A 21,679-nucleotide genomic window follows, 5' to 3' on the forward strand; every position below is an offset into this window, starting at 1 on the left:
AGGCGAGTGGCTGACAGAGTCCTGCAGCCAGCGCTTGTTACCCAAGCGACATTCCTCTGCTTACGTCAACCTACCTAATTATTCGAGCCATTAATTAGTGTCAAGAGCACCACCTATTAACATGCGGTGTTTTAGAAGATAACGTGAGATCCGCACGCCGCGAGGGATTCTGCTCCTTTGCTTTCACAGGCGGCCGTTTGCGCTTTGCAGGAGGGTTCACACAGGGACTCCTCAGCGCCCGCCTCCACGGTACCGGGCACAGGATGGAGAACGGGACCGTGCCGGGACCGGGCCCGGCGGGGCCGACACGTGGCACCGCGCCCCGCGCGCGGCCCCGCCCCCCGCGCGCCGCTGGCCGCCCGGGATTGGCCACCGGCAGCCAACTACATCCCCCAGCAGCCCCCGCGGCGCGGGGGACAGGGCTAGGCGGGCTCTCCGCGCCACGTGACCGGCGGCAGCGCGGCCCGTCCCTCGTCCCGGCACCGGCGGCGGTCACGAGGCGCTGTCGGTGCCGCGACGTCACCGCGGGCGGGGCGGGCAGAGGGAGGGAGAGAGGGAGGGAGGGCCGGCTCGGGGGGCGCTGCCCGGGGCGAGGTGCGGGGGCGGGACCAGCCGAGGCCTGGAGTTACGCGCCCGCCCCCCCGGAGTGACAGAAGCGCCCGGGCACCGGAGCTCGCGCCGGGGCCGGAGTCGTCGCTCGGGTGTCGCCCCCTACCCCCGCTCCGGCCCCTCCGGTGTTATGCGGCGGCCCTGAGGGGCGAGCGTAGCCCGGCAGGACCCGGCGCGGCCCTGAGGGGCGACGGGGTCTCGCTGAGCCTCGCCGGCCAAACCCATGACTACGGCAAACTGCGGCGCCACCGACGAGTTCGACTTCAGGCTGATCTTCGGCGAGGACGGGCAGCCCGGCCCCGGGCCGCCGCTGGGGCCCGCAGGTGCGCCCGGGGGCCGGGGGTGGGTCGGGCGGGTTCCTGTTTTGCTCCGAGCGAGGCGGGGAGGGCAGCGGGGGCCGCGGGAGGCGGGAGCACGGGGGCAGTGGCGCCGGTCGTGCCTCCCTTCCCTCAGGCCGCGGCCGCTGTCCGGCGCCGCTCCCGGCCCTCCCTCGGCCCGCGGGGGTTCGGGGGGCGACGGCCTGGGCCGGGCGGGCCTCTCCCCGCCGTCACAACTTTCTTTGGGAAAAGAAACCCGAGAGCTCGCGTCGTGCGGCAGGAGCCGCCCAGGAGAAAAAGGGAAAAGGCCCTGGGTTGGATGTGGTGGCCCCGCACCCGCCGAGCCCGGGGAGCGCGGGGGGGGTCGGGTCCCGGGAGTGGCGAAATGTTAACGGGGCTGGACTGGAGACATGTTCGGGCGCATGCGACGAAAAGTTTCCACCGAAATGTTTCCCGTCTGTAGAACATCACAGTTGCTCCAGTGTGTTCCTACAGACTTTGTGTACGTGTGGATGGGCGAAACACGGCGTGTCGGGATGCTCGGAGTGCTTCTATTGTAGTCTGCTTTGTGGTATTGGAGCCTGAAAATCCTGTTTAAAAAAGCCTCTATTCCTCGTATTCCCTGTGAATTACGGTGTGAAGAATCAATAAGGGCCAGCTGTGCGGTGTGTGGCTGTACCAGAGTTTGATAGCTGCATGCTTTATTTTCTAACCTATTTGAAATAAGTATTAATTGCTAAAGGGCTGTGTTATGTCTAACTGTTAGATGATGAGATAGCTCTGAAACACGACTGTATCCAGGCTAAATGATGCAGCCATGTTGTTTAGTTCTCTGACTCGGTTGTCTAAGTTGATTAGAAGAAAATTTGTTTGATACAGTCTGTTTGTGAACACTTGTGATTACCTTCTTATAAAACCCCTGACTTCCTTGAAGCTCAGATTTAGTTTGCAGATTCGTTGAGATAAGAGAGGATTTTCTTTGCATATTTTCCATCTTAGTGGAATAGCAGATGGTGCTTTTTGGGAAGGGGGCCTGCATTCTGCTAGCCTGATAAATGCATTACAGTATCATATGAAAATAATGGAAAACATGTAAACAAATGACAACAAAAATAATTATGACATCCCCGTTTCTATTATTTTGACATAAAACTGATAGTGTAATCTATGTTCTTTTGTTAGTGATAGGTGAGAATGAGAGAACAAGTTGCTCACAAAACTGGAAATACTAATGTGGTGTTAATTGACTCTTATGATATTTGTGTTTTAGTAGAATTCCTTAAGCAATTCAGATATTACGTTTCACATGCTTAAAAAGTTACAACTATTCTTACATTAAATTTGAAAATGCAGTATTTGGACCATGAACTAATTTGTTTTCTTACTGAAAGCTACATTAGTAGCTTTCAGTAAGAAGTTTTGTGTCTGCATCTGACACTCAAGTAATTTTACTGTATTGTATAATACTAGAAATTCTCTCGCCTGCTGTGCAGAGATGTGGCCTTTGGGGGAAAGGGTTAGAATAGGTCTCTGCCTTCCTGTATTCTATTAAAATTATTGCCAGAGCTCATCTCTTAATTCTACTTGTGTATTTTACATATGAAGAACTAGAATTCGTTTGAGAGGACCCGTACTGGAAATCTTGTATTTTTTCTCTTACTCCTCTTCCAAATATATTAGTTAGATGAACAAAAAAAAGTTCCTAGAGCTCCCTAAAGTATGTATTTCTCAGTCTTGTATCACTTGCTTCAGTGGTGGTGTCTGTTGTGCTGCAAAGTGAGCAGAAGGGTCATTTTTTTCAAATGTATGCTAATAAGAACCCCCTATACATTGCAGGGAAAGTTGCTTATTTTGAAATAAATAATATTAAAATCACTAAGTCTTCCATGATCATGGAGAACACCTGAAAAACTTTCTAATGCTTCATGCTGTATCTCTAAAAGTTTGAGACTGGCATTTCTGATGAAAGAAGTGTCTGGTACTGAGTTTTTGCATAAAAAGCATGGAAATCTGTGTTAATGCTCTCTTTTATACTGGGACTACTGTAGCATTGTGAGGATTTTATTCTTTTATATATGTACATGTATAAGTATTTATAGTTCTCAAATCTTCGTTCGCGATGCCTAGCCATGACTGACTGATTTATGGTTACGTTTTATATTTAACTGTATCTTTAATCAAAAGGAGAAAAGGTGAGCTCTTCTTTCATTTGCTTTAAATACTTTTGATTTCTGAACTACCAAGAAAACACTACTCCCAGGCACTAGATTACTCTTTTTATGATACTAAAAGAACAGTAGGAGAAATTAAATTAACTGGGATTCTGAGTTATTACACAAAACAGTTTTAGTGGGTTGCAAGATAGTAGGATTAACATACGTAGTTTTGTGCTAAGTGGCAGGAATTGATTCTTCTGTTCTGCCATAGTGCTTGTTTGCTCTGAAAGCTGTAGTTCCTGTTGCAGAGGAGAATGTATGAAAGATGGCTTGATGATGCTTGAAGTCATTAGTCTAATACTGCAATTTTTGCAGCATACTGGCCTTGAAATCAAAGTGGCAGCCCATTTTAGACAGCTTGTGAGCAGAGGTAAAAATTTGCTCAGGTGGTTGCTAAATAAGAGATTCTGAAAAGCTCTTTAGCTGCTTTTAAGTGGATATTAGGTACTGAGCACCTTCTGCAAAATCTTGCTCTGTTTCTCTGATAATTTATTGTCCTTGTCCTAAAGAATAAAGAAATTGTCACTTCAGTTTTGTAGTGTTTGGCACTCAAAAGAGGTTGTACAGTTCTAGGTACCAATGAGCTTCATCTTTTTCCAACCAAAAAATTCAAGCCTCCAGTGCCCAAAGCTGTAGAGCACTCTGAAGTGAACCAAATCTGTTTGTTGCAAAACTGTTTGGGTCGCTGCAGTAGTATCTGATTGCCTCGTGCCACCTTATATCAGTTGCATTTGAAATGTCCCTGTCAGCATGTGAGTTACAGTGTCGTTCAGGTCCTGTACAGGCTGCTAAAAGAGATTGTCCTGTAACTCAGTCAGTTGTAGTATTTGAGGTGCCACCTTCTTTGGTCTTTTCTAATGAAGAGATTTTTGAGAAGTAATCTGTGATACTTGAATAATTGAATTTAGCTTTAATGCTTTTCTAATGATGCTGCCCTTCCCTTCACCACCCCCACCCCCACAGTTTTGCAATACTATTCAGTATAATTTTGGGAAGTCTGCCTCAAATTTATTAAGCAACTAAGCTGCATTAAGGTTTTCGCACTACTGAAGATGTGTTATACCGTTTAAATGCCAGCTGTGCAAAAGGGAAGTAACTATGAGTTGCTATGATAGTTTCTTTACGTGAAGTTTTATTTTAAGGGTTCATCTTCTCTTTTAAAGAATGAGTTTTTACAAGGTAAGAGCCACACTTGGGGTATGTAGTGCTAAGCTGGGAACTCTGGATCTTGTAAGGTTCTGTATAATGCAAAATCATTTCTTGTTGGTATGTGAAATCAGGGCTGACTAAAAATAAGAGGCTGTAAACTGTTCAGTATCCACAAAATCACTTATTTAATTATATAGGAAATTCTCACAGATGAGTTATTGATACTGCTGTTTCGAATCCTGTCTCAAATGTTCCTATTGTTTCTGATAAAGTGTTTTAGGAGCAAAAGAGGGGCTAATATTTTATTATCCACTGAAACATAATAATATGTGAATTTCACTGCAATTTCCACTTTTTGTTCTTGGATTATGAAGTAGAGGGGGAGAAATTAATATTTCAATATAAGTAATCATTCTTGGTTGATTACTTAGTTGATTTTGTTTATTTGCTTTCCTGCAATATAAGTCCTTCAAAAGAACTGATAAGAGTACCCTTCTTGGACTTCAGGTTCACAGTAGTTGTTTTATTTTCTTGGAAACCTTGAAATGATCTGAAAAGAGATTCTCCATATTTCCTGTGACTTAGTATTTGGTTAAGTAATACTATTTAGTAATTTTGCTACAAATGATTCTCACAATCTATCTTACTTTTCTTCTGAAAAGTATGAAAAATATCCCAGTTCTGTGGTGATTTTAGTGACATTCCCAAACATCTTTGGAACTGGAACCTCATTCTGGCTATGGACAATATATCTGGATTTGTATCTTCCATTGATTTGAAAACTTCTACTCTTGTTCTCCTTTGAGATTTTTTTTCCTGTAGCTCAGAGATATCAGGTTATTGGTTTGTTACCGGATATCACGGTTTACATATACATTTTGCGATAGTGACTGTCAGAGGAATACCTGATCTTTTCTTCTGAACTGTGAGCATCTGTGAGCTGCTTAGGCTGCTCAGCAGTTACCTGCTGCCCGTGTTTAAGTGCTCTGGAGCAATGACAGGCACTGAATTTTGCCTCAGCTAGACAGAGTTCTCTGTAGCAAGAACTAGCATTATATATGCGTCATTTAATTTAGATATATAGGAAAAGTCTTAAAAACACTGATTTGTAATGAAACACCACCACAATACTAGTCTTTATAGCTTTGCCTTGATCATTAACATGTAAAGTATTCTTCCCTTCTTAAATGTGTATTCATGACTGGTGTTGCTGTCAGGGATTGTTGGTAGATAGTAAAAAACAGCTGAAGCTGTTTACAAAAGTTTGTTTGCAGCATGCTTGAACTTTTTGTTCTTTTCCCCAAGGTGGTGATTAAGGTAAACAATACTAAGAAAGTCAAGCTGTGGTAGAAAAGAGAGTAGTCTTATAATTAGACTGAGTGGAAGATTAACGGCTGGATGCTGGCAAGAGCTGTGAACTTGAGGTGTGAGTTGACTGAGGATTGCTCTTGGTGAAATTAATTTTTGTGTTCACATACTTCTGCTGCAAAGTTTGCTTTCCTTGGCTGAGTGGGAGGAACTTGTGAGACATCTTTTGAAGTCTTTTTAACAGGCTGTCTTGCACACCTGTGTGGTTCACTTAAAGTGAACTTTTTAAAAAAAATTTTGATTCTGCTTAGATTTGGTTGCTTATACGAATGGGTAGGAGAAAGTCTTTGCACAAGTTGGTAACTGTCATTAATATGTATAACTTGATCCCTCCATATAAATTACAGCTGTTTGTGCCAGTCCATTAACATTTGCTATACAAAAGAGTGCTCATATGGGTTAAGAGTAGGATCAGCTGGTGCAACTTTAAGAAAAGAATAAATGGATAAGTTGCTTGAATCTGTTTCTTTTTTTCTCCCTTAAGTGTGACACTTTTTAACAGAAATATTTGTTTATTAGATACTGAATATTAAATGTATTGTGATAGAAACCACCACTTGTGGGAAATTAGTTACTATCATTTTATATTACAAGCTAGTGGATGCTGGTATCTGCATGTGAAAGATTGACACGCAGGGACACAATGCAAATCAGTCGTAGGCCGTGGTTATATAATCTGCTGATAGGGGGGAGGAGGTAAAACCAAACAGCTGCAGCTTACCAAAAACAGAGGGTCTGTGACAGGAGCCCTTATGACTTCAAGATAACTTAGAGAAACACTGAGGAAGAACCAAAGGAAAATATGTATTAAAGTGGTATCAAGGAATTCAAGAATTGCCTGACAATTAAGAGGAAGAGATTAAGATGGTAATCCTCGGAAGTTGCCATGTTGTCAGTATGTTGTGGTTTTTCACAGTATTCTGGCTAAGTGAAGTCTTGGCTATTCGGATGAAGCTTGACCAGGGTGAGACCATTCAGAGAAAATACCAAACTCTTTTGTGTGGTGTTGCAAAGCAGCTGTAGTTGCAGCTAATCTAATTTCATAACTTTTCTGTTTCGGCAGTATCATTCTTTGATCACTACATAGTGCATCAAGAATCACCTTGTAGTGAGTCACTATGGAGTGCAGGGATTTGAAAAGATCCCCAGTTTGACAAAATGTCATTTATTTTATGTATGAATTCATAGTCACACCTCATTCTGTCCCTTTCCCTCCCATCTGAATTGTGGGCACACTGCAAATGAAAACAAATCCTGGGAGTTGGTATGTGGGAGATGGGAAGGGTACACAGCATTTGGGCTAGTGCTTTCGTCTTACATATTTCTGAAACTTAGAAATAAACTCCTTCTTTCTTCAAAGTCAAAAGTAGCCCTCTGCTTAAAACACGATGGTCCCTTTTCTTTGATTTGTGTTGTACAACTGCAAGCAGTTTGTCATATCCCACCTGAAGTACAGCCAAATCAGTAATGTTGCTGTGAATGAGTGAGAATAAATTAGAGTAGATGGGGCCTGGGTCAATAGTAAGCAGAGGTTTGGCTGTTCACAGCAATAACGTAAATATGGGAGTTGTTGCCTCAAGCTGCCCTAGTGGGCCAGGGAAGTACGTGGAGCAGGCTTGGCAGTAAGCCCAGCCAGTAAAACAACATCCAAGTCCTTGCATTTGCCCAGGCATGCCATGTGGGGTTCGAATGACACTGGAATTCAAGATGAGTGAAATGATCAGGAAGGCTAACTAAAACTGCAAGGCAGGAGCAAGCTTATTAAAAAGCCAACATTCTCTTCTACCCTTGATACACCCAGCTGTGAGTATTCTTGTGAAATACTGGTAAAATAGAACGGTAAAAAATTGTATAGTTCTTCAAAGTCATTTAGGGAAGATGAGTTAAAATCTGAAGCACTGCAGGTCTGGTTGAGGAGCAGTTTTCAGGCTATGGTGTGGCCTGCACAGCTGATAAGAGCGTAACAGAGCAGCTGAACTTCACCTCTGTGTCTCTTCTGATGGAATGTCAGTGGCACTGAATGCTTATGGTCACTTCAGTCAAAGGCCAATAGGTGTGATGGAAGAGAAGATACTTCTGTCAATTTTCTTTGGGAGATTCAGTTCTCATTTTTATGTTCCCGGTGGAAGGAGAGAAGAATCAACTTTCTGGGGATCTGACTACAAACCTGTGACCTTCCAACAGTAAATTCATGAACATAGAACCCTGCGGGTGGTTTGAGTTAGTCTTGTGTCATGATTTTGGTGGAGTTTTTAAAGCAGAAATAAAAACTTCAGTTGAGGCTGCATGAAAGATGTTTGTAGGTAAAACATGAACAGGTACCTGCAGCTAATTTATTAATATTAGAAATGTAGAATCCTATTATTCGTATTAATATTTAAAAAATGGCTTCTTAGACTGCACTTTGAAGATTAGTCATCACTTCTAAAAATGAGAAATACTTTTAATATAACAAATTCCTGTATGGAGTTGAATATTTGGGGGGTGGGGGGATGGGGAGAGGTTGGTTGGTTGGATTTTTTCAGCAGGTTGGTGAAGAGGGTTAATGAGAGACTTCATGTTTTAGTGGCTGCTAACTTTGCTTTTTTTGGAACAAGTACTGCAAGAAATGTTTTTTTTAAATCCCATATTTTATTTTTTTAATGCTTTTGGAAAAAATTGGAAGACCACTTAAAGCATAATTTCAGTGATAAGCAGCATTTTTACTATGCTGGAGAACGAATGGAATTACAACCGATTGTAGTTGGGCCAGGGCACAAACTGTTACCTTCTAACTGAAGGTAACCCTTTGTATCTTCTTACCCAAAATGAAAAGGTGACAGAATGACGAACTACTCATAGTCATGTTGCGTTTGTGAACCGTTAGTGGCAATGATTCACTTGGTTTGATGGCTGTAATAATATCTACAGTGATTTATAGCTACTTATGTATCTTTAGATGCTTTCTAGAAGTTGTTCCCTAAGTCAAGGACATAAAGGAAATGAGGAGATGGAGTAACTGTATGATTACAAAAGGCTTTAGTGGCGTCACTTGGGATAACTGTACTCAAATGACAAGACTATGAGCGAATATGTGGTTTAATCCAAAGAACCACTAAGAAAATCTGTTAAAATTTTGTATTTTGCATAGCTTCTTTAAATTAGGTCAGAGTCTCTGTATTTCTTTAGTGTAGTTTGTCAATTTTAGTCTTTTGAGAGCAAATGCTGCTGTCTTTGAAATTGCTGAGTTTTTTGGGGTGTGGGCAAGAGGCTGTGCTGGTGAGGTACAGTATGTGATAAAAACTCCACTCATACTGGAAAAAACACAAGCTATTTAGGGCTTTCAAAGGCAAAGTTTCAGGACAAAGCTACATGTGACACCGGCATGAGACATGCTAATACAGTCTTCCATGTATTTGAGGGGATCATTCTGAAACTTCCTGAAAAAAAATTGTATTCATGCTTAGCTTCAGCTTCTGCATTCTCATTTGACTGTTCGATTCCTGGTTTTCCCTGTTACTGTATCAATCCAGCAAAGTGAATTCAAGATGTTTCTGATTCTACATTCGTGGGAGCAGTTGGGAAAAGAAGACAATTTCAGACTATCATCCTGGCTTATTACAGTCCTTTGATGTACAGAGTGTCTGAGCTTCATGCACCTGAAGTCTGCCTTTAAGCTGTATTATAAAACATAGGTGAAAAGCTGTAATAATTAATAATCCCAAATACCGAGTTAACGATATGGTAGGATTGCCTGCTGTGGAATGGTTTCCCCTCTGTCATGTAGGACAGCTGCAGAAGTGCAGTGTAATTTGTCTGAGATGCAAAGAGTTCCGAAACTAGTTTGTTCAGATACTACCAATACCATTTCTCCATCTGTGTTATGCTATGTTTGATAATTCAGTCTCTACCACTCTTACTGTGTAATTGCTCCCCACTCGAACATCTTGCCCTGACTTATTGCTTTCCTTTTCTACTAGTTTTCACAAAGGTCCTGGTCTATGTCACTGTACTCTCCTGTAAAATAAAATCCACATTTTCTTGCACGCTCCTGTCTGTTTTGTTTGATGTGGCCTGACTTACACATTCTGATCTAGGAATCTTGAGTTCTGCCAAGTGCTTGGTTCAGGACTGGAGCAGACTGTAAATGGGCAGTGTCTGTACAGAGTTGTTGTCAGCAGCTCCTTGGTTTTAGAAGTTGGTCGATGTAAAGGCATCAGAGTAGGTAATAAGGCATGGATTTCAGTTCACTCCGTTTGAATAACTGAAGAGCCTGTTTATGGAGTCTGTTAGTTTTACCCCCACAAAGGAGGAGTTCTGCACAATAAATTGGCCTGCAATACCAGGAATCTAGGCAACCCTTCCGCTGGCAACTGTAGCACATAATTCCCTTATTGCTTTCAATTAGTATTTGCCTAATCTTCTCACCTTTATGTTCAGTCTTCTTGCAGTGGGTCAGGCACAATAGACTGGTTTCAGAGTGATCAGTCTTCCTTCAGTTCCCATGTTTAAGCATATAGGATGCTCTGGGGTTGCAGGGCTGCAGTCCTTTTGCAGACTAACTGATCAGATAGAACAATGTACTTCATCTCCAGAACAGCAGTGTCAAAAAGGCTGTTAATACTGTGTGTTAGTAATTACTGTGCTGATGTATTGTTTTAAGAATCTTCCGAAAGGCCATAGTGTATTTTTTGATATCTCTGAATTACTAGGTCATGTTAAGCTGACTTTTGATCTGACACTGAATGACAAATGAGGCTTCATCAAACTGGAGGGCAGTAGCTTCCATTTTGTGTACAGGGGTATTCTGCAGTGAAATAGTGTGTCTTCTTAAATGTCAGCCACAGAGAAAAAAAGGAAGCAAAGAGAACTTGGAGACTTTTAAAGTAAAAATTAGATTTTTTTTTTATTTAACCTGTTATGAGTATTAATGAATAATCTGTAAGTACTGAACCACAAGTCTTATAAGGTTATCCTACGAAGACATGCTTCGTAATCAACCAGAAATAGCAGGAGATCTGGAGAAGGCACAGGTATTAACACTGCCTAGCACTTCCGGGGACTGTTTTCTGTTTGTAACTGAACTTAAAATGACTAAGAACCTTACAGTTACAAGTTGAATTCTTCACCTGCTTTGTACATCACTTGTTATCAATGTATTCCAAAACTGTTCTTTCCCTATTTGAAACTTAATTCCATTACTTCAGGGTGAAGCTGCATGTGCACTAAGACAGTCATTCGAGTTTAAATGCATACCAGGCTGTGGCCTAAGGGTTTAGTTGCATGTTATGTTTTTATTTGATGGTGAACACCTGCAGTTCCTACCCTGGTTGCTCGTTTCTCCCCATGTCCCAAAGCCATTCTGTCAGTTGTGTATATACAGATGTTTATGTTAGTGCACTGTAAATCTGATTGCCAAACCTCATATGTCATTTCCCCTCCCCCTTTGTGTGGGAGGGTAGTTGCTGCTGAAAAAAACTTACCGTGCAGCTGTACCCTGAGAGCCAGTATGCTCTTATTTTAATCAGTATCAGTTGTAAACATTTGATATGCTGTATTATTCTCTTGCTTAAGCTGTTTTAACTAGTGCAGCTTCTTTATTCTTCTGCATTTCTACCAAGGAGAATGAGTTCTTATCCAAACTGGAATTTGGAGAAAACTCATTGATTCTACTTTTCTGGTATTCTTACTTAACACAATAAAATGAGTGAAGTTGTAACTGGCACGACAGAGCTGCGTCTGGCATACGTGATTGATAGAAGTGACATTTATTTTTATCCTTTTTTGAGTAATCTGATATGACCATGAAACAGAACACAAAATCATTGAAGAGGAAGAACTGCTTCACGAAACGACAGTTGTAAATCATCCCTTTCTGAAAGCTTAAACTTGCACTACTGTTTTATGTGTTGCCAAATTTGGTCTAGAAGGATGTACTTCCCCCTGTTCCACCTTGCTCCCTTAATTGTTTTCACAATTTGTTCTTTTTCAGTACCATATTTGGCTTACTAGTCAGTTATACTTCTTATAAACTAATACATTGCTGTGTTTTTTAGTGGATTTTTTGGGTTGTGTTCTTTTTAAGTTGGTGTTTAAACCTGTGGGAAGTATCTCTGGAGAACTTAAGCTTGTAATGGAAAACTGGAGTTAAATATCCAATTATAGAGCTCCAGTGTGGTAGTGTACCAGCAAGAACTCTGATCAATTGTCTTTTTAAATTCACAAAAGGAAAACTATGATTCTTGTGTATTTTGGGTTCTTTGTGAAGGTTGAGACTCCTCTTTCATCCCAAGAAATATATGAACTGCTGCAAATCTGCAAAATAATGGAATAAAAAAATGGAGCTGCATATCTTTTATGGGCTTATTTAGAGATATTTTTGTAACATTTTTTATAATACCATTGTGTTCAGAAAGAGATAGTGGTAACTCATGACAGAACTGGAAAACAGAAGAGATGGTTATCCTTTCTGAAGTTTGGAAGGGAGATGCACATGATGTTCGTGGCAATGCCTGTCTTTCCTCATTCTATTTAAAGGACGTGATTACTGATCCTGTTTTCACAGTAGTATTTTTATAAGACCTAGGTCAGGTTGCATTCTTTTAATACCTTATTGCAGCTCTTGTTGTCTGAACCTGTTTGTTTATGGGCTTACAAACTTAGAATAATAAAGTAGTTTGGATAATTTTGGCACAGGGCTTCCGTTCAGACTTTTGATTGTAGTTGACTTTCCTTCTCTGGAGAAATCTGCAGACTGCACAGCTGCACATGTGCATGTGCCAGTACATCCTTGAGGAGTGAACAACTGGTGGGCAGCTTACCAGTCCTGAATGTGCCCTCTGATACAGCAAGTAGCAAGCAAAATGTGCTTTAGAAGCATTTGTTCCGGATATTATTTAAGTACATTCCCCAGTTAGACAGCTTATGTTGAAGTGTAGTTAGCAGCTTAGTAAGGGATGAGCCAGTGCTGCTTTAATACTGAAGAGGAGCTCCTGTGAATGGGTCTGTTTCCAGACAGTAGCAAATGTACATTCAAAAGAAGAGACCTTCTGGTTCTCATTGACATTGGATGACACTGACACCTGATGTAAGACTGCAATGAAAGTCTGCAGCTTTATGTAGCTTATACACTGTGTGAATATAAAGCATCTGCCGCCTTTTGTGATCCGTCAGCAGTGAACCTGATCTCAGCAGGGTGGGAAGGAGGACTTCCCTAAACTTCTAAAGACTCAATGGCTTCTCCATGCATGGTAGTGTTAGAAGTCTTAGTCGGTAAAAACCAAGTTGAGTTTCTTTTTGTACCATTGATCCAGAAGATCTCATTTGATCATAAACCAAAATTTGTTTGACGTGGTTTGTTCTTAGCAAACAGTGACTTGTTTAGTTTCTCTGTCTCCTTTAAAATGCTTACTGGAACAATTAAACTATTAATACTGCTTCTATAACTGAAGTTAAACTTATTGGACCATAATTCTTCAGTATTTTGTAACCTTTTAGGTTTTTTTTGTTTTGATTTTTTTGTTTGTTTGTGTTTTTGTGTGTTTTTGTTTTGTTTGTTTGTTTGTTTGTTTGTTTTAACTCTGTATTGCTGTTACCTTTGTTAGAAATTTACTCAGTTGACTTTACCAAAGGAAAAGCTTTTAACACACCTGCCTTTTTAGGGTTGTGGGCTTTTGATGTGAATGATGCTGCTTCTCTTGGTCTTTGTATTTTGCCAGGTCTGTCCTGCCTAGCATCTCTACCCCCATGTTGGAGTTTTACACTCTACCTTAGTAATCTGACCTACTTTCTACGTCTTGAAAGCTTTCTTATATTTTATGGACAGTGAAGGCTTTATGACTTGGCCAACCTTACTTCTTTACTGTCTTTCCTTCCCCACTAGGATTGCTTGGATGTGTAATAGCTCTCCTATTAGGTAACCAGATTTCTATAACTCCATTTTTTTCCCTTATGAGTTATGGCTTCTCCATAACTCATTTTTGCCTTGCACTTGTCTACTGTGAGACTTCCCTTTGTTTGTCTGCCTTCTGCTTCTTGAAGCCCTGTGTTGGATTTGTTTTGAGCTATTCTTGCTCCTTTCCCCCTTAAGGATTATTACCTGAGGTTTTTTCATTCTTTTTCCCCCATTTCTTTCACCTGAGTTGTATTTGTGTTTATATGTTTATTAGTCCCTCAAGATAGGTTAGAGGGATCTTCCAGATTGGATTCTCTCTACGGTCTTTAATACAACAAAAATAGTTATTGGTAAATAATTTAGTAGAATTAATGACATGATTTGTGAAGGTCTTAGTGTTGTCCTTTTGTATGAGTAGCTAACAGGTTATTTTAACACATGAATTATAAGGGGGAGTATTTGTGTGTACAGGCTGAAATAAATCTACCTGTATATCCATTGTGTCTAAAAACTATTTGGGTGATTAAGACTTCCAACTATATTGTGTCCACAGTCTTAAGCATGCTTTTGTGTTCACTAGGTTTCTGGCTTCCTGGTTTTTTGAGTGTGTGCTGGGGAGGGGTAATGAGAGAGCACAGTGCCAAACTCCTTAGAGCTTGTTTGTCAGGAAAGGGACCAAAGAAGCCTGAGTCAGAAGTACTCTCCTGCCTGCTCGATCTCTTCCCCAGTTCTTCCCAGCTGGCATTGATAATTCTGTGCTAGCCAGATCTGTCCACCTCAACTCCATGAAACTTAAATTTTGAATGTACATCTGCTTTTTGTAAATCTCAGTGACACTGAAAGTGGAGAAAGTGCCTTAAATATTTTAAGATTTCTGGATTACTGGTGCAAGAGAAATACGGCTCTCTGCACTGGTGAGAGTTTTAGTGCAAACCCATGTGCTATTACTGTTCATAAAACTGTTAATGACAGTATATGCTTACACATAGGGCTTGAAGACTTCCAAGTCTTTCCTAAAACATTTTTATTATTATTTCAAAAATTCTGTAGCTGTAACTGTTTTATTTCTAAGTTTAGAGAAGCTGAATAATAGCTTTTATTAGGATTGCCTTTTTCTTCCCTTGATCTATGCTTTTAATGTTAATACTGAGTTAGGAGCAATGACATCTATGATCTTGCACACTAATACACCAATAGATGTGGAAAACCTGTAACCAACTACAGTCTCCATTTCATGTTTTGTGATAGGGAACAGCAAGAGAAAAAATAAAGACACCTCAATTAAAGTTTTAGAAAATGTCTGTTGCCCTAGTGAAAGGATAGGGAAATGCAGTTTTGATAGTGGTCAGTATAGTAAGCTTGGGTTAATTGTGTGATACATAAAATAGACCTTCCTGAGAATCTTGATCCTTTTAATGTGTGCATATTTAGAAATTAATCTATACTGGTTTTTTGTTTTCTTAACACATAATAGTAGTTAATTTTATAGTTATATAATATGGATAATTGTCATACATTACTGTAATACATATAAAATCACACAGTGCTTATGAAATTACTCTGTGCTCCTCTTAAATGCAGTTTGTGCCTCCTAAATACATTCCTTACAGAGTTGCTCCCTGCCCATGAACATTCTGAGGAACATGGTCTGTTCCTTGGTAACAATGTGCTTTGTCTCCATTTGAAATTGCTACCTTGTCTCTGAGGAGCTGTAGTTTTGGTTTGGTTCTGTTTTAGTTAATTTTAAGATGATTCCTGTTAGTGAAACTGATAATAGAATTATTTCATTAACAAACTAATTTTTTCGTCATGGAAAGGCCTAAAATACATAGCTTCCTGTCTGGACATCTTATCTGATAGTCAGAGAGACTAGATTTTTTTTTTTTTTTAACAAGTACTAATATTCTACTGATACTCAGGATAAAAAACATTTTAAGAAAGAGCTAATACCCAGAGATGCAATTAATGTCATCCAGCCTGGATTTATGGAAAATCATAGTGAAGGCTCTGTTTTACAAGTGGAAAGAAACAAGAGTGGAATCATAAAGGTTAGAAAATAAGACAAAGAGTTGTGTTTTTTCTACTTTTGTTTCAGACAAATGTTTCATTTAATTCAATGTGGAGAAGTGGGCCTAGAAAATCTGCTTCAGTTCTGTGAGACAAAACTTCTGATTTTGTTAATGAGACTTACTCTCCCTCTCAATGTCTTGTTTTCCTTTGCAATATTTCCCGTGTTTTGGATAAGTTAGATCTGAGAATATGTTTTGCCTTATTTTGCTGAATGACTTGTGCTCAAACTTCATGAGATTGCACTTGAAAAATGGTATTTTGTGGGATGAGCACTTAAGAGAAGCAACAAAAAAAGATCTTTGGAATATGACTCTTCATAATACCTTTAATAATATTCTTTGTTAGGCCTCCTGTGATTGAATATTTTTAGTGGTTCATAATCTTCATTCAAGTTTGAGTCACTGTAAGATGCTTTCTATTGTTTAAGTAGATAAATGTTATGTGATGTTACAATGCTTGTAAGTATTGACTGGATTTGCAGAAAGTATCATAGTCCTATTTTTGTCAAAAACATGATTTAAAAAATAATTTATGATTAAAAATGTTAAATTATAAGTGGAATACAGTTGTGAAAGATAAAGTCTGAATTGAATGTTTAGGCTTAGATCCTTTCAAGTTGTAAACCCGTTTTTCTGTTTGTATTATATTTTCAACCACTAAAGATGTGTATAAATTGTGGAATCTTGTTGAAAACAGGATTTATGATAGAAAACCATGTTGTAGTCATGTTTAGCTGTAAATATGACTGGGGAAAATGTAAAATTAGCTTTATTTTGTATAGCTAGTATAATGGGAAATATCTATGATATTGATAAAAGTCCATATCTGGGAAACAAAGGATTTTGTTTATGGCATTTTTTCCAAGCATTGCATTCTGACTCTGTTCCTTCCTTTTTTTTTTTTTTCTTTTTTATGTTTTAATTTTGTTTTCAGATCTTGAGTCAGATGACTGTGCATCCATATACATCTTTAATGTAGACCAACCATCATCCTCTGTGAATCAGCCCATTTGTATTCCTCGCCACGGATTGCAATCTCACTCCTCTCCTCTGACACCTCCTACAAGACTTCAGAGCCATAAGAACTATGAAGGCACATGTGAGGTACCAGAATCCAAATACAGTCCACTAGGTGGACCCAAACCCTTCGAGTGCCCCAGTATTCAAATTACATCAATTTCACCCAACTGTCATCAGGGGATCGAAGCCAGTGAAGATGAATTACACACAAATGGCACAGAAAATGACTATATGGAAAGACCTTCACGGGACCATCTGTATCTTCCTCTTGAGCCATCATACAGGGAATCATCCCTTAGTCCAAGTCCTGCCAGCAGCATTTCATCCAGAAGTTGGTTTTCAGATGCTTCCTCTTGTGAATCCATTTCCCATGTTTATGATGATGTAGACTCAGAGCTAAATGAAGCAGCTGCTCGATTTACCCTTGGCTCTCCTTTGGCATCACCTGGTGGTTCTCCAAGAGGTCCCAGTGATGAATCATGGCAGCAACCTTATGGATTTGGGCACGCCTTGTCACCTAGACAGTCTCCCTGTCATTCTCCTAGAACTAGTATTACAGATGAAAATTGGCTAAGCCCTAGACCAACATCAAGGCCCTCATCAAGACCTACATCCCCTTGTGGGAAACGACGACACTCCAGTGCTGAGATTTGCTATGCTGGTTCTCTCTCTCCTCACCATTCTCCAACTCCATCACCTGGCCATTCTCCTAGGGGAAGCATAACAGAAGACACGTGGCTTAACACTTCCATCCATAATGTACAAGGCCTTAATTCTGGCCTTTCACCATTTCAGTGTTGTACAGAGACTGATATTCCTCTTAAAACAAGAAAGACCTCAGAGGATCAGACTGCCACTTTATCTGGAAAAGTAGATATCTGTCCTGAAGAGCAGGGTAACTTGTCATCATCCCTCGAAACTGATGATTGCCCTGGATCTCAGCACACCTTGAAAAAAGACTTGCCTGGAGACCAATTTCTTTCTGTTCCTTCACACTTTACTTGGAACAAACCAAAGCCTGGTCATACTCCTATATTTCGGTAAGAGATTAAAAAGTCTTTCCTTCCTGTTTTTTCCCCTCCAATGCATCTTAAGTAGGCATTGTCCTTGTGTTTCAGTGATGCATTAAGACTACTTAAAGAAAACTTGCTGTATGCGGGTAGATGTTATAATTAGGAAAAAAATAGTTGTGATACCAAATACCCATCTTTTTCTGCTTTTAAAAGTACAGTAGATGTGTTGTAACATAGGATTAGTTTGTGTACTTGCACAGAGCCCAGCTGAATTAAATGTCTGCAGATTTTGTGCACGCTTTGCAGTTCCATCTGTTCTGAGCTGTTGACATTTTAATATAGACAGAGAGACCTGACTTACCTGATTTCATAGAACTGTGAGACCACAAAAGGGGTGGGAAGTTTATTTGCTTTTGTTTCTACTTGCTTCTTTGGGCTCATATAATTCTAGAAATAGAATAAAGAAAAAAAATTCTATGCTATGCTGAGAATCATCCAGAAAGAATGGATATCTGGGCTGTCATTCCAGGGTATTTCCACCATCCACCATAGAGTTAAATAACTCTTTTCTTTTTGTAGTTTGGTCATGTGCTAGCAGAATGATCTGTGGAGGCTCAGAAGAGGGACCTAGTTTGATTGAGGTGATCAAAACTCCCCATTCCATTACTTTTTAGATGGACCAGTTCTATGATCTTTCCAATCACACAGCTTTGGGAATCACTTTGCCAGTGCAGTAGGTAGAGTGGAAACAAGACCTCCTTAAGCAGCATTGCTGCTGAATGGACAGAGTAGCCATTTGATTTGAGAACCTTTTCCTTGCTCTACTAGGTTTTAAAAATAAGGGGTAGGGAGGTACTGGGAAGGAGAAGCCATTAGATTAATACCTGTAAAACACAATTATCCATATAAACCCCCATATTATAGATTTAAATGTCAGTGCTTCTGTTCTATTCTGTATTGATTTTAAAATAACTTTGGTTAAAATAGTATAATTCTGTCCACAGGCAATACTTAAGAGTTGCTCTTTAACAGGGTAGTAAATGAAGCAATTCCTCTTTTTTTGGAAGGTTGAGGGGTGGATAGGTTAGGATTCTTCACATGTATGCTCTATTTTGAAAAAGGCAAAGCTTAAATCTTGATAGTTAATGATAGTGTTCTTATCATTGCAAAATTTTGTATAAATTCCTTAGAAGTTATCAACTAGCTTGTCTTGTTAATAGCTAAATATATTTAAACACTGCTTATTCAGCTGTTTTGTTGTTTTTTGCATAATGGTATAACCACAGTTTTTAATATCTCTCCTCCGAATTGTATTGATTTTAGTAGTTAGAAGGCTTTTTTTTTTTTTTACCCTCTTTTAGTGTCCTTCCACATAACTGTTAATGAATGTGAAATTTAATAGTAAAGCTGCTGGATGGAAAAATCTCTTTTACCAGATCTGAAACTGCTGTGTTGGCAGATACGTTAACTGTCTTGAAATTTAGGGTGTTTTAAAATTCTGTTAAGTCTGTAAATAATAGGTGTTCTAATCTGTTACCAGAATCTTTTCTTCAGACTAGAACAGTAAAAACTGTTTGTTTTTCCTAAATGGTGTATTTTGGAATTGTATTATATTTATGTAGGATGCTAAGCAGTCCTAACTTGGCATTTTTGTTAGCTTGCAGGCTAACACAGTTCATAAAAGGTGAGCATTGCTGCAGCGCTAAAGGTCGTGAACATATAGGCATGTGGAAAGATGGGATGTGGATCTGTGGTTCTTTTCTGGGATGACCAAAGTAGTTTAAAAAAAATAGATAACTCAGTTAAACCTGTTTCTTCTTGTTGTAGGGAGAACTGAGTAGAACTGAATAAAACAGCAGTTTCAATGTTGTCATTAAAAAGTAAAAATATATTTTTAAATGTCAGAATTTATTTAGAAGCTGGCACTGAAGAATTTCTGTAAATATAAAATGGGCAAACAGGTAGAAGACAAGGAAGACAACACCTGTACACAAGTAAACTAAATAAATCTGTTAAGCTATATACATTTGGTGCCAAAATGTCATCTGACCATTGAATTAGTGGAAATGGTTGCACTGACAGCTGTATCCTCAGTGAAATGTTGAATTACTCAGCAGTTGTAGCCTGTTCCACAGGTGCTGTGACAGTGTGCATCTTCAGTATGTTAAACATTCTGTTCTGTCATATATTTTATAATTTTAATTCTTATAATGCAGGGTAGCTAAATTGACCTTTATGTTTTATGAATAAAAATGAAATGCAAGACAGTGACCAAAAGTGAGCATCCTAGTTGTCATGAAGAATTATACAATTGCTATTTATATATTTATTTCCCAACATTCAGTGAAGGTACTGATTTTATTATTTTCTTGCACATTTGCTGTTAGTAAGTTTTGCACATTTGAGTTGTAAGGTTTCCAGAAAGTGGGGGAAAAAAAAAATTAGAAAGTCTGTTTTACAGTACTTTTCTTACTTGAACAAGGGGAATGACAAGAGTCGAGGAGTGACTTAGAAATCTCTACAGTGCAAGTAATATAACAACTTTGGTCAGGACTTGTCACTAAAATTACAGTTCACAAGACATCAGCAACATTATTGGTGCTAATGGTGGCTATGGTGTTCTGGAGTTAAGGACCATCGCAGGTATGGGCAGCACTTGTGTGGGTAACGTGGAGCTTGTTTTTTTAGAAGAGTGGTCACTGATGATGCAGTTGAAAATCGTGGGAGTTCTGTTATTTTTGCTTTGACATTTGTCTTTTTGTTATCTTTTGCTTTAAACTTACAATTTTAATATGAATGACTAGTGGAACAGTAAGTTTTAGGTTCTGTAAAGTGTGTCTTGAGAATCTAATTTGTGTCTCAAGAAAATAGGCACTTCTTAGGGTAGTAAACTTAATGAGTCATTAATTTCTTTTTTTTTTTTTAACCCCACAGTATTTGATGGGAATAAATGGTGCTTTTGTGTCTGGAAGATAACCAGGCGGTGTTCATTAATGGTCAAAAATCTTAAAATTAAACCTAGTTGCTTTTACTTCCTTCATGGAATTCTTGGAGATTTTTACATTGATTTAAAAACTACTTGATAGTTTGGCATGTGTCTTCAGACTACTGTGTCATGAATTTAATGTGTAACACTGAGAAGTGATGGGACATCAAGTAGTTTCTTTGTTTCAGTGGTGATGAACAAACAGGCTTTGACAGATGTATTTACAGCTCAGGAATCTTTGTAGTGATGGATATATAATGGCAACTTGAGAGTATTTTACTGCTGGAAACTGGGATTGCTGGCAGTGTCACTTATTCTCTAAGAAAAAAAATTTGGTTTAAATATAGTAGTGGAATACTCAGCAAAGTTGCTTCTCTTGTCTGAAACCTTGTCTTGGAAGTCTAGAGAGTAGAGAGGAACAGAATTATGTACTATTTCTTACAATAACTGTTGGGACTTTGGTCTTAATTTTAAGAAGGAAAAATCTTTCTATGTCAGTAGACTAGAGGCAAAGTTAGACTGCTAAGTATTTATCACCTTATTTTGATAAATAGAAATAACATCTATGCTATGTTAGCAAAACTTTGAAGTGAAAATATTTGCAAATCGCTGACTTTGAAGATAAGGACCCACTTAAGCGAGACAAGAAATAGAACTTTGAACCTCTTAGATTTTTAATAAGCAAGGCTATTGCTGCAATGTTTACATACCATTAATTAATCCAGAGAAATTCTGGTAGTGTTTAATATGGGGCCTTTTGTGCCGTACGTGTTATCCAGCTTTCCACTTTGTTCTGCAATGATAGAATATAGATTTTTTACTTGGCAATATACTGTATCAATACTCTGAAAGCATCATTAACTGTGGGCCTGCTAGTAATAGAACAGTGGTATTTTGAATGTAAACAGTATTAATAAAGTCCATTGATAAGCCACTGCAGCATCTGGAATGGCCCCAAAAATCTTGACTTCAGAATTCCTCCACCAGGGAGAATATTGCTTTATTCTGGGCAGGGAAGAGCAAGCACAGCAGTAGTTTGGCTCTACAAGCATTCTTGAA

At 39.3% G+C, this 21,679-nt stretch overlaps 1 protein-coding gene across 4 annotated transcripts in view; it reads left to right on the top strand.

Moving 5' to 3' along the window:
- The first annotated feature begins 715 nt into the window (after nt 1-715).
- NFATC3 (nuclear factor of activated T cells 3) overlaps nt 716-21,679 on the top strand; it is a 66,237-nt gene continuing 45,273 nt past the window's right edge. For 3 of the 4 annotated variants that reach the window (XM_027897923.1, XM_027897926.1, XM_027897924.1), the window contains exons 1-2: nt 717-932; nt 16,536-17,661. In XM_027897923.1, the coding sequence (XP_027753724.1) occupies nt 833-932; nt 16,536-17,661 (1,226 nt within the window). In that variant the 5' untranslated portion in view covers nt 717-832. Of the gene's footprint in view, nt 933-16,535; nt 17,662-21,679 lie in introns of all 4 variants that reach the window. The other variant, XM_027897925.1, reaches the window with a different exon arrangement.

Source organism: Empidonax traillii, unplaced genomic scaffold, assembly GCF_003031625.1.
Source record: "Empidonax traillii isolate 1590-97213 ecotype Southwest subspecies unplaced genomic scaffold, ASM303162v1 scaffold569:size410440, whole genome shotgun sequence".
In the NCBI taxonomy this organism is placed as follows: domain Eukaryota; kingdom Metazoa; phylum Chordata; class Aves; order Passeriformes; family Tyrannidae; genus Empidonax; species Empidonax traillii.